The sequence below is a fragment of the Ptychodera flava genome, chromosome 8 (genome assembly GCF_041260155.1).
Source record: "Ptychodera flava strain L36383 chromosome 8, AS_Pfla_20210202, whole genome shotgun sequence".
NCBI lineage: Eukaryota > Metazoa > Hemichordata > Enteropneusta > Ptychoderidae > Ptychodera > Ptychodera flava.
In genome coordinates, this window is record NC_091935.1 from 2,360,870 (window position 1) to 2,375,313 (window position 14,444).

At 36.1% G+C, this 14,444-nt stretch overlaps 1 protein-coding gene across 1 annotated transcript in view; it reads left to right on the forward strand.

The window, feature by feature from the left end:
- Positions 1–1,617: 1,617 nt before the first annotated feature.
- The window catches only part of LOC139138180 (solute carrier family 35 member E1-like), a 30,518-nt gene continuing 17,691 nt past the window's right edge, over positions 1,618–14,444 (forward strand). Inside the window, exons 1-3 of the mRNA XM_070706436.1 lie at positions 1,618–1,972; positions 6,016–6,086; positions 7,749–7,886. Coding sequence (XP_070562537.1) covers positions 1,642–1,972; positions 6,016–6,086; positions 7,749–7,886 — 540 coding nt within the window. The 5' untranslated portion in view covers positions 1,618–1,641. The remainder of the gene's footprint in view (positions 1,973–6,015; positions 6,087–7,748; positions 7,887–14,444) is intronic.

A 14,444-nucleotide genomic window follows, 5' to 3' on the forward strand; every position in this document is an offset into this window, starting at 1 on the left:
GTCACGGTATCAATGTATTCTGAAATATTAGTGCATGTTGCTTCCCTATATTATTCTCATAGAGAAAACAGAAAATCATGATTTTGTCATGCTTTTCATATGAACTGCAGATTTGCAAAACACTTTCTACACTTTGCAAGACTTTCAATCCGCAAACATCCAGATATCTCATATATATATATATATATATATATATATATATATATATATATATATATATATATATATATATGATATATTAAAGTTATGCTCCCGAAGGGCGATCCGAAAACTGTAACTGAATGATTCAATTCGTGTCTGGTACGATGTATTTTAGGCAAGTATGAGTGCTTGTTGCAATTCAAAAACTCCCTGACACCCCCGTATTGAGCATTTCAAAAACATGGTGACCCCCCTCCCCATGAATCCACCGGATCCGCCAGGCTGAAGAAACTGACCAGTCCCTAAGTGAAATTTACGTGTAACTATCATCTGTATACTCCACACAGAAATTTTCAGATCTCAGAGTTAATTTGTCTAGCCAAATAAAGCATTAGGCCTACCACACTGATTATTTTAACAGTCATTCTTAGGGTACACACATTTATTGATAAGATGTGTTTCCGAGTTTTTGTCATTTGGGTCATGCGCATCACATACAGCTTCTTGCTATAGCGTCTGGAAGTAAAATACTCAATTTGTCAACACGTACGACCTTTAGGCTCATGTGTATAGCGAATGATGGTGCTGTTGACAGTTGAATAGTACAGTCTGGACTTGATCTCAACAATGCTTCTGACACATTGCGCATTATGTGACCAAGCTGAACAGTGGGTTGGATTTAACACCTCCAGAAAATAATTGTATTTACACTGTAAAAGGGTCAAATTACCGTTTATATATTTCAAGGATTGTATAATTTTTAATTTTCAGATAGAGACTTTTTGGTACGAACACTTCACTCGAGCTAAAACTATGGATCAAAGCGATTTGCTAAATCTGTAGCTGAGAACATTTAAAACGTGTGTTTCAGCAAGAAGCGCGTTTCCAGGTCGGCCTGAATAGCATATCATACCAAAGGGAAAAAGTAATTTGAGATAACGGATGTTTAATCTTGCCGTTTTCGTTGTAGCCCGTTATATTGTTATTGATAAAATTGAAGAATAAAAAGTGTTTTCTTTTTGTTTGATTCACTTTTACGGTTAAGCTTCTAAATAACCTATAATAATGATTAAGCTTGTAGAGCTTCTAAGGCTTTGAGGTGCCAAGAAGATAGAGTACAGCTTCTATATGATCAGATCATCTACAGTCGTATGATAGAGGAGCATCAGGAAACAGGATCAGGAAGCCCTACAACGGAGATAAGCAAATGTCACACGTCAAATGTCGTATGTTGTTGTGAGCAATTGCGTTGTTCATATCGACAATACCTTTAGCGTGAGGTTTTAGTTATTTTTATGGACGACAGAAACATATTGTATATCAGGACAGAATCAGGAACATTTTCCCCTTATTTCCTTTACTACTGTACTGGTGTATGAATAGCTTGCATGGCATATCACTGAATTGATCTGCGCAACAATGTGTGCGCAGTTGGATGACAGCTCTGTCGAGATTTTTTTTCCCGCAGCCGGGGAGTCTTGACACGAAGCAGTTTCAAAGATGGCGGCGTCGGATTCAAAGCTGCTGCAGGAGTTTTGCCGGATAGTCGGCTTGTGTACCGTGTGGTATGCCAGCAGCGCAGGACAAAATGTCATCGGAAAGAAAGTATTGAACTATTTTCCATATCCCATTACAATCACGATGTCACATATGTTTTCCCTAGCCGTATACTTGGGACCAGTTCTCAAAGCTTGGAACATTCCAATTGGACCTTCCATAGAAAAAAAGTATTTTTGGAGTGTCATAATTCCACTCGCCGCTGGAAAATTTTACTCTTCGGTGTCATCGCATTTTAGTATATGGAAAATGTCAGTGTCATATGCCCATACAGGTTAGTAATTTTGCTGAGAAGGAACTTTTTTCCAGAAATCGTCATACGGAATTATTTCTTCGTAGACCGGAAGTTGTGGTAGTGTCGCGTATTTCGTGTGGGTTTTGACGTAGCGTTGCCATACACAGCTTATGTGACCGTGTACATTTGTACACGATCGTGATGACGACAGCCAATGAACGTTATCGGAGGAAGGAGTTGACACGTCCTCGGCAGAAGTTCATCACTCAAAGGGGTGCCATACCGTTACCATACTGAATTTCGTCGAAAGTAATGTATTATTGTGCTCAATTTTACGTCCAAAGCAAAACCGTCGTGTTCAAGTTTCATGTGCTTTGACAAGGCATCTCTTAAATTTAAGGGGGGTTGGGTGGGGGAGGTATATTTTTTCAACTCACACAAGGAGGACATGACAAAACAATGAGCTAGTATTATATTAAAAAGCCAACTCCTTGTGTACTCTGCGATTTGAAACCGTCAACTAAGATTCCAGTCAACACTCTTTAAACCACACACTCTGAAAAAATAGGAAGACAGAGAAATTGGCCAAGTATAACCATGGATGTTACATCCATGGTATAACCTACACTGTTGAGAAAGTTAATATATTTTAATGACCAACTTCGTAATAGATTGCACAAAAGGTACATGACATATCTCGTACTTGTACAACCAATAGTAGGTTTCAGAGGTGTTATATAGATATATATATATATATATATATATATATATATATATATATATATATATATATATATATATATATATATATATATATATATATATATATGTGTTTCCAAGTGTCCAAAAATTACTCACATTGAATGCTGGTGGCAGATGCTCTAAAACAAGAATGCAAAATACTGCTTCAAGATGTTCACAAAACAACCAACCACTTGCCCATGTAAATGCCAATATAGCTTTCATATCCACAGCACTCTTTTAATCCTTTGAGTGCTGTAATTTTTCCCACTGAAATTTTCCTAAAATATTTTACCAGTTTTTATGAATTTTTATGTAAACTTTTTATTTATAATTTAAACCAAATGGACATCACATTTCATTGGCTACAGTTTTTCGTCAAAGTTTGAAAAAATTTGCCAGGGGGTACATTTTGTAAAGGCGTCAAAATTGACTTTGGCGCTCAAAGGGTGAATATCTGAAATCATATAGAGGGAAACTGTCACATAAACAAACAGTTACAGTCAGTATCTGTTATTCCTTGATTTACTTGTTTGCTTCCTCCAGCTAATCTTCCTGGAGCCTAGATTTGAAGCAACTGATATGTGATGTATGTTGCATAGATTGGTCACTGGTTGAAACTTTCAAGCACTGTACTGTAACAGTATGTTTTCATCCAATGTACCAAAACTTAGCTGTACACCAGAGAGAGTCTGTAATTCAGGGTATTTGTCAGAGTATTTTGATGTGACGTTTCATTTAAAACAAATTGTACACATCATTTTGCACACCTAGATTAAGTTTCCATGCAGTGTCTCCTTTGTCATTCTAATGCCACAGATCATGACAGTTGTGTTGGGATTAGCTTACTACAAACCATAGAGATTATGTGAGATACGTCAGGATTAGCGTATTATAAACCGCAGAGCTTATGTGAGTTGTCTGTAGTACAAACATTAAAAACATTACCTTTGTCTTTTCTGTAATATTCTAGTTGTCTGATAAAAAATGTGTGCTCTTTTAAAAAGGTACAAAAGTGCATAAAATGTAACAGGTTAAATGCCAGGGACTTGATCCCCGGGATCAAGTTTGTTTGAGTCTATAAGAGGATTATAGAGTGTCATAGTCTTTTGTTTTCCATTGAAATTGTAATCTAACAATGGGGCTTGAAATTAGCGGTTGTCCCCGCGTCCACAGATTACCAACTTTTCCCTGGGGCTGCCAAAGCCCATTAAATGGTAGCCCACATGGACTACGAAAGCCTGGGACATGAAATTAAGTCAGTACTTGGCGTGCCATGTCCGGTCTTTCACTTTTTGACGAGCTAAATACAGTCAAACCCAGCTGGACACAGTAAGGCCAGACTATGACTTTGTTCTGCAAATTGCAAAAGCGATCTTGCGATGGAACTTTGCATTACAAAGTTTCAATATCTCAACTGATGTAGTTGGATGATAGGCACATAAAATGATGGCCAATGAAAATGTATTCTCATTGCATTTTCATCAAAATGTATCAATCACAAACTCCTCACTACTACAGAAAGCCAATGGTTTGTTTTAGCCCTGCTGAGAAGGTGGTGGTCATTGCCATGACGACTATTACATGCAAAATTGGCATGCAACTCTGAGAATGAAATGGGTTGTCAATACAATGATAGGTCACCAAACTTTTTAGTGCCACTGTCGTCAATTATACCAGTTTCCTTTAGGTAATAAAGGTGTGCAAGAAGTCACATCAAATGTCTAACAAATTCACTTTATGGGTAGAATCTTGAAAAATAGCTGTTTCTTCTCTTGTTAAATCCTTAAATTAAAATATGCATGGGCTACCAGCCATTGTCACTGGGCTACCAACTTCAAAAAATGGTATTCCAAGTGGACTACCAGGGAAAAAAAGTTAATTTTGAGCCTTGAATAAGTAGATTTCCCTGTGAGAAGGCACAGGCCTTTAAAGTGTGATATGTGATTGAGATTATCTGTGATAAGAATTAAGGAATGGACTGTCAGATATTGAAAAGGCGCAGTTAAACTGTGAAAAAATTGTTGGTGTTCAAATTTCGTAAGATGCAAGTTTTGTTTGTTAATATGACTGCAAACTTAATTGATAAAAAGTGGAATTGTATGAAAAAGGTACGCATACTTTGTTCAGTCTGACTGAAATCTGTCAGCTATCAAAACTTTGAATGGAAAAGGTTGTTTATGTAGATTCTGACTGCCCCTCTGAAAATGTAATGGTTTATCCTTTAAAAGGAATTGAACTTATACCTGTCACGTTATATATGGCAACATAGCAGACAAAGTTACCAATTACAGCCACCCAACTGTTCTCAGATTTCGGTCCAAATATGACATCCTTCATCTAATGAGGAAACCTGATATTCAGGCCCTACAGAAAGCTAAACTGGATAACTTAGTTTAATATGATATGTTCTGAAAAAATATCATCAAGTGAAATATGCATGGTTTCTAAAAAGTAAGTCAAAAAATTAGTCTTTAAATGTTATATTTTTTCCATATGTAATGTAATTATGTAATGGAAGCATGTTTATTTACTTGTTTATTTTTTTCTCCTTTTTTTTTTTATTTTTTACATTTACTTTAATACTCCAGTGCAGTCACACTTGACTGTTAACCGGTGATGCAGCACTGGGTCCAACCAACCAACCATAAAGAACCCCGCTTTCCTTCAACCTTTTTATTGTTTATTTTTTTATGTTTGGTGGTATGTAATATGACAACCCACCAGGTCATTGTGGTGGGAAAATGCCAGATGCTGTGTGCCTACAATATTTTACCCGCTGTATAAAACAAACTGTCATTTATTAAATGTCACCAAGTCATTGAAATGGTTTTGGTGAAATGTCAGCTCACCTGGCAGTGTTTTCACAAAACCACAAAATTTTTGGGTGCATATTCTACCAAACATTATTACCAATGTTGAGTTTTGCTATTTTATTACAAACATAGATCAAGAAATAGACCTTATCCTGCCAGACCTATGTATCACTTGCCATCTGCAAAGTCAGTAAAAGAGTGTTATACAGCCAAAATATGCACATTATTACCTACTTGGCATATCACAGCAGATTGAGTCTCTGAAAATCATGTTGACAGTATCTACATTTTCAGGGACCTTCAAATGTTCAAGTGTTTCTCAAAATGAAATATGAGGGACATGTTATATCTCACTGGCTTTGACCAACTTGACCTGATTGGTGGCATATGAACATGGCAAGATAAGGGTTGAGTTACACAGAAATAAAGTCAGTATGATGATATCAAACACTCTTGAGCACAGATAATGCCAAACTTGCAAATCTTTAACATCACTCCGTTTTTCTTGTTTTCATTTCTATTCAGTGAAAGCTATGATGCCAATATTTACAGTAACTTTATCAAGAATTATTTTAAAAGAAAAACAAACTACAAAGGTAAGTCGGTTCACCCGTGAAACCATGTTTATTTGAAGATCAAGAATCTACAGGTAACACATACTTGCATCAACCAATTTGTATAATACCAAAACCATAAGTTTAGAACCTATCCTAGCCTTTCCAGCTGTCCAAGCACAAACCTGCATTTTGGACTTAGGTAGAATATAATGTACTTTGGAGACATATCTCCCAAATTTTTACAATACTATTTTGGTCTACCACTTGAGGGTTCTCATTTTGAAGCTCATGAAGTATAGAAAGTTTTCATCAGCTTAGTTTTGTGAAAATCGAAAATTAAAATCATTTACCGGGTAGGCAACATTGGGATGAATCTCAAAAGTGTGGGAAATACTTGGTATTTTCTTACTTTCATACTAAATTTTGCTTAGTAACCCCTGACTTTTTTTCCTTGACTTTGAAAGGAGGTTTAGAGTTCCCTTAAGGAAAGCTTGAGCAAAGGTTTAAGTATTTGAATTTATGGTGTACACTATCGTAGCAGTATTGGAAATTCATATGAATCTCTCTTTTTTTATTCACATTGTTTGGAAATGCACAGATAGGTAACAGTGAAAAGCTTCACAAATGTAACACGTAAATAAGTCAAACCAGAGCAATATTATGAACTGGAGTCATGAAATGGGATAGTACTGGTACCTGCAACTTTTTGCATTATTGTATTTTTTTCAGAATATTCAATTTATTTATGTCAAATATAGGTTCTTGTTCCATTACCCATAGCACTTGTTACGACTAGAGTTTAGCATTTAACCAGTCTGTAGATATTGTTAAATAGGTATATTCCAAATAAGAGCAAGTCAATGGGATGGGTAAAATGTAATGACTTACAAAGCTAAGTGTGATTTAGATCAATACACATTCAGATTATGAGGTGAAAAGTAAAAAATGTTGGCTATTTTACTATGTTATTTATGAACAAGAAACAGTTTAAACAAATCAAAATATTTAGTACCTTACCTTCAATTTGGTTCTGGAGAGAGTATATTAAAATAGTATTTTTCAGTATTTCAAATTTAATAATGATAAGACTGTTACTATATGAAGTGAACACATTTTGAGTCATGATATATCTTCCAAATATTTCACCATATGGCAAGGAATGTAGATTGTTTATACCATAAGGCTAAAACTACATAAATTATCAGTTATGCCACTGAAATGATACCGAAGGCATTAAATATTGTTGTGTTGCAATTGATCTGAGTAATATTAATAACTTCATTATTTGACCATATTGCATGTATGGACATGCATAGTCCTCTATAGAAATTGACTGTTTTCACAAGCCTACCCCAGTATTTCATCAGAATAGGAAATCTAAATATAATACCTGTCACTAACATGAAAGCTGAGAAATCACTAGGAATGAAAAGTCAACTTACAGAGAAAGATGCAGTCTGTAAAACGAGAAATTTTATCCGCTAATATTTCACATTTGCTGAAGCATTTTAGAAATTACTCAATAAGTCAACAGTTTACAATTACACAGACCCTGAGAACTTATTACAATCTTTCTTTTGCTTTATTTTTGTGTAATTGATATTAAAAAAAATATCATTGATATTAAAAAAAAATATCAGTCATTTCATAACATTTCTAAAATTTTAATGTTTTCTCTTTCTTTTGTTTACTTGTTTACAGGTATATTTATCATTAGTTCCTATTATATTAGGAGTGTTATTAGCAACGATGACAGAATTGTCATTTGATTTGCTGGGTCTCTTTTCAGCCTTATCAGCAACTATTGCATTCGCTATTCAAAACATTTACTCAAAAAAGGTAAGTTTTATTAATTTATCAGCAAAATGTCAGTTCCCCCACTTCCCAACACAAGTATCAACAATTGCATGTATGTATTTGGGGCATTTGTACACATTGTTATTTTTGGTAACAGTTTGATTAAATCGTAGTAACTCTCCTTGTAGTACCGTAGGATAAATACCATAGTTGTTCCATAGCATTAAACTTGACAAGGACTGCCCTTGTGTACTAGGAATGTCAATGTTTATGTGTCTTCCCCAGGGAGGAGCCAGGTTGAAATTTTGTCAAAATCATGCACAATACTTACTGTAAAATATAAATGTCTGCTTCAAGTTGTTTCATTTGGTTCATTGTCAAGCCATCCCAGCACTAGGTGTTGATTATTTGTGAAATTGTGAAATATCAACTTGTATTTGATATTTCATCTACATTGAACTTGACCAATTTTTTATAATTTTTGAGATATCATGCAGAGAAGCAGGATTGAACGAACTTGAACTTTGAATCAGATAGAAAATGATTTGGTGCTTTACCTGGAAACTAACTCAATGTCATTGCCCTTTTTGCTACACATTATATTTGGTGAAAATTATAACCTTTAGGATGTCTTACTGAAATCTGAAAATAATGTGATAGCTGCATGTGTCAATAGGTTGTTGGAGATCTCTGAAAGCAGCAGTCTGTATCTTTGCCCTCAAAAGTAATTTATCCATATGTTTACAATTCTGCAAAAAAAGTTATCAAAAAACCCCAAAATGATTTTAAGTAGCTGAAAATCTGATAAATATCACCATACAAAGTCTGGCAATGGAAAGTGAATATTAGGATGAGGTGCTCAATTTTGAGACTTTGTCATTTAAATGGTGAAATTTGAAGTGCTGGCAAAAAGATCTATAAATATAAAAATAATTAATATACAGAACAAGTTCATGTGTAGTCTAAATATAGACTGTCTGGTCTGTATAGTATCGTGTTTTATGTTTTGAAGGTAGTCTGCTATATCAGTTTTGGAAATAACAGTACATTATATGGCTTATTTTGTCTTTCGGTAGAATACCTCCTAATAAATTAGAAAAGATGAAAAATTTCAAATTTTGCCCACGAATTTGCACAAGGAATTGTAAACTGTTCTCTTTGATGCTCAAAAATAAAAATCAATGATCACGGTGCAAAGTATAGGATTTAAGATAGTATGCGCCTTGAAAGTGAAAGACTCAAACTTTTGCTCAAACTTTCCTCAAGGAATCTCTTAATCATTCTCTTTCAAAATCAAGAATAAAAATCGGCGGTCACTATGCAAATTTCAGTACTAGAGAAATAAATAACCCAAGATTTACTGATATTTGAAGTTCAAAATGGCGCCATTCCTGTTTAACTCTGTGGAAAAAAAATAAAATTTTTGAATTTCACAAAACTAAGCTGTTAAAATGTTTTCTATTACCAGAGCTTTAAAATGAACCCCACAAGTGGTAGATCAAAAAAGAAATGTAAAAGTTTGAAAGTCCAAATGTCTGTCCCCGAGGCGCGTTCTACCTTAATAATCTACAATTTACCAAATATTTGAAATTCAAAATGACAGCTAATATCTGTGCTAACTGCACAGGTAATAATGATGTTTTGATTTTCACAAAAACAAGACACGAAAAGTTCATATTCTCCACAGGCTTCAAAAATAAGTTCCTAAAAGCAGCAGACAAGGAAATTATAATCTGAAAATCTCCCCAGCACCATTTATCTTTAATTGCTCTTGATTGAAAAGTGTCAAAGCAACTAGATGATTTCAAGCTCTAAAAAACTTCGTCACAGTGTCTTTTAGGTGATCTAGAAATCAGAGATGTTCAATGAAATTGCCTCATGAAATTAACCCAATAGTCATGCATGATTTTCTCCCATGCTTTCAAATTGCTGACACCTTTTGTCGCGCTTCTTTTTTCCTGTGATTGTCACCAGCGCTGTGTCTCACAAGGAGAACTTGAAACTATAAATAACATTTTTGAGTGACTCAAATCAAAGTGGATGCGCTAGCAAGATCATTATGTAATCATATAGTTTCCCATCATTAGTGGTTTATATATCTTAGTATAATGTCAGCTGTCTGAGTAATGACCCAGACAGCAACTATTGTGATATCTCAGTTATGTGCACTTTTTGGGAAAGGCAATGATCCAAAGTAGATGCATATGTTTCACATTTCAATATACTATACCTAGCAATATTCCCAAGTTATTTGGAACAAAATTAAAAGTAGAGGGTAATAAGGAAAGATGGACACAACTGCCCCTCTGCAACAAATTTGAAAATCTCCTCCCCCCCCCCCCCAAGTCAATCCACTTCTCTCCCCCTGTTCACTCCATGCAGGGAAAATCCCAGCAAACGCCTTTCCATTTCAAAGCATCCCACCAGCTCTCTCCCCTCACCATGATTTTGCAACCCCTCCTGCTGCATTGGCAACCCCTCCCGCTGCATTGGCAAGCCCTCCCTCTGCATTGGCAAGCCCTCCCGCTGCATTGGCAAGCCCTCCCTCGCATTGGCAAGCCCTCCCTCTGCATTGGCAAGCCCTCCCTCTGCATTGACAAGCCCTCCCACTGCATTGACAAGCCCTCCCACTGCATTGGCAAGCCCTCCCACTGCATTGGCAAGCCCTCCCACTGCATTGACAAGCCTCCCACCGCATTGGCAAGCCCTCCCACTGCATTGGCAAGCCCTCCCACTGCATTGACAAGCCCTCCCACTGCATTGACAACCCCTCCCGCTGCATTGGCAAGGCTTTTAAAACTACCAAAGACTACTCCCATCATTCAAAGTTAGCATTTTTTCAGTTATGCATATGGCAAAAGAAAAAAACTTGCATGCCTGCTGTGAAAAAGAAATGGCTGCCTGCTCTTTCCTTACAAAATATGTGATGCTTGCCAAGAAACTGCTGGCAAGTTGTCCCCCCCCCCCCCAAAAAAAAAACCAACTCCTCCCTTGGCTTCCCCCAGTTTTTCTACCATGAATACTGCTTTTCAGATGTGCCTGGTATTGCAATGCTATGTGACTAAACATAATTAATTGTCCTGTGTACAGGATTTTACATGCCTTTGGCAAACCATATGGTTCCATAATTAGGCACAAACATCATCTATCTAAGGGAAAAATGGAACTTTGCAGTGAAAGTTGCATTGATATTGATGGAGTGAATCAAAAAGTTTGATCATTGGTATGTGCATACTTAGGTGATACTGAAGGATTCAAGGCACGTGCGATCGCTAAGGCTGGCAGTGTTCCAAATGTGCGCTATTGCATGTGAAAATTGTTAGCATTTACATTGTTTTCTAAGCACTATCGCCTTCTGCTCTCGTGCAAATGTTGAAAAGCTTTCAAGTCAGCCAATTTTCCATCTGTTGAAATGAATTTTGACAGAATTGTAGACACTGCCAAGATAAGTAAGTATAAGCTTGCATCTTAGAAAATTCTCAATATTTTGGAGATATGGCAGGAATAGGATTAAAAATTGTACGAAATTACAAAGTAGATTTTTGCCATTTCAAAACATAGTGTTTGTTTCACAGCTGACCGAATCCATGACTGGACTGTGAAGTAGTATGACAAGTATCACTGTGTAAAATTTCAGGGGATTTTGAGCAAATTTGGAGTGGCTTAATCTTTTCAAAACGTGCTGTGCTAATCTGCATATCTATGACGTCATGCATCATTACCGACAACCAGCCTCTGCTTGGTCAATAAGTGCGCAAAAACTCTTTTTTTTTTGGTGGTTTTGACAAATTTTCCTTAGCAACCGTTGCCCAGATACTTGAATCCTTCAGTATCGCCTTACAGCCTGTTCCCCCCGAAATTCCTTGTACATAGGTCCATAAGCACCATGATAACAATGGGTTTGGACCAAACCATGGTGGTATAAGGAAAGACGACTTCACCATAATTCCCCTCTGTATAGGTCAAGCCAACCTGTTGATAGTAACAGGGATGTGCCACTCTGGCAGTTAACAGATACAGAAAAAGAACAAAACATCTTCAAAAAGTCCATAAAAAATCACCACAGATATCTCTTGATAGCTTTAATCAAATTTGACTTCACTGAGGATGAACTGTCATTATAACCTTGACAACATGTTCAATACGTAACCAAACCAATCAATTTTACCAAATTAGTGCAGTCTCTCCCTTACGGTAAACCAGCTGACTTGATGTTACCAAGGGGATACCAGGTCACAGTAATTGATAAGAACAGCGTCAGCACAAAAATTGAAACAAGACTGCTGGTAATATTTCAGTTTAATGGGGTATTGATGAGATGATAACGGATACATGAAAGCTTGTCAAGAATCAACTCTTGTCTGTTATTTATGTCACATTTAGTTATTTAATTGAATGATTAGAAAGTTTTCAGCCAGACTGCATTTAGCCAACGAATAAATAATGCTCCATCACACATTACAACACCAATAAATTGTAGATGATAACATTCATATTATTTTTATAAGTTCTGGTCCACACTTCACTGCCCTGTCAAAACAACAACTGTTATAGTCCAAACATCAAAATGTATTTTTTAACTGAAACATTAACAGAAAGAAAAACAATCAGATAAACAGAAAAAAACCGTAAAAATATATTTCCAAAATGCTTTAGATTATTTATCAATTTCTGTTTATTGTATCAGAAAATTACTATTTGGTTAAGAATGGAGCCGACTACAGTAGTAGTAGTTGTCATAGAAACAAGACAATTGTCAGCCTTGGTTTGATACAGAAGTGATTTTTAATGCCCAGTCTTCCACGCCATAAATATTTTATTTTTTGTATGAAAGATAGCTTTGCATTGAAGTTGTAACAGCTTGTTGCAGGCTTTGATGACGTAAACGCTGCAGTGTATTGTAAATTACCAGTCACTGATGTCACTTGTACAACCTTTCCTTTGATGAATTCCAAACAGCTGTGCCATAATAATCACAATCATTTTGTCCTATTTTACATGTTTTCACCAAACAGTGTAAAGTGGATACCACATACAGTGAAAACCTGCAGATGTATAGTGCTGTCATCATTCAAAAATTTTTTTATTCTTGTCAAAATCACAAACTCATGCTATCAATGATTTTCTTGCATTTTTTCTCAGCAAACAGTATATTTACTGATATGTGTACAGTTGGTCTCTATTTCTTAAAATTTGTTAAAAACGTTTTGCGTAGATGACAAGTCACATCAGTGTCAGATGAATATGTTATTTAACTTTTTGGTGATAACACAGCTTTAGACACCAAAGTATTGAATTGTAATGTCTGACAAACAGACACTAACAGATAGTTTTCAGATATTCACTTACACTTTTTGAAAATACATGGCAATAAATATAGAATCACATCCATATTTAGGTCATGTAGTATTATTACACATGTATTACACAGGGACCATTATGCAATATTACTGCAGGGCCATGTGACTTCGACACACATAAAGCTCTGCAATGGAACCACACTTCGGCCAGAAATTTGATATACTCACATACCATAAGTACTTATACATGTATCGTATATAGTCCATGTAGACCATGTAACATAGCCATGTTATGTGTAGACTGTGTTCCATATAACCACATCCAGGATGTGTGCAATCCAACAACCACCGCTATTTGAACATAGTAGTTGTGAAAATGAAGGGAGATATTGTCATGTTGCTTTCGATTGCTGGGACTGTTTTACATCAAATCATCCTTTACCTCCGACACTCACTTGCACTGCTGTATTTTTTCTCTCTATCATGATATTTTTCCAAAACTTTGTGCCTTTTTTAGAAAGAAACTGAACTGATGGACTGGCTGTTTGCAAAGTTTCTCCAGCTAGCAGTCACAATTGGCTGCCATTTTGACAAATATTTATTTCAACTTTAATCAGTCCGGGTTATGTCCATATAGAGGATAGTAGGGAAGAGCCAATGGCGTACCGTATATGTATGAAATTAAGGCAAGAACCAATCACGTACTGTATATGTAATAAGGGTCAAAGAGTTACGTTGGTTCACTTTGTTCAGATAGCGATGTGACCGGACAGATCCACAGATGAGTGAGACTGTTGGCTACCCGGAAGTATCTTAGCTCCAGTCGATTGGCGATGTTCTACCGTGTTAAAAATTGTAAGATTTCTTCAGGAATAGTTTTCTAAGTTTCTTTACCCTTGACCATATTCGACAAAGAGTTATTGGACGTTTTTCGTTCTCTTTTCCAGCTTTTGGTTAACTTCTCGGCGATTGTTCCGGCACGCGTTTTTCTGAGCAAAGGGTCAATCGTACCGGGAAATGCATGGTGATCGAAAAAATCATGCTCCATCGTGCTCCGATGACCGACTAAAACAGTTGACCATCTTTGCAAAGCTTGAAACATTCTCCATACTGCAGATTACAAGGTTAAATTGAAATTTGACCAAAAATAGGCGATATTTGGCGACAAATAACTTACTGTAGATTTCAAGGGTCAAATACTGATTTCTAGGAGTCGTACCCGGCCAGGAAATTCATCCAAATAAGAATTTTCAATGTACTAATCACTTGTATCGGTCACCATCTCGACCGTACTAAACAT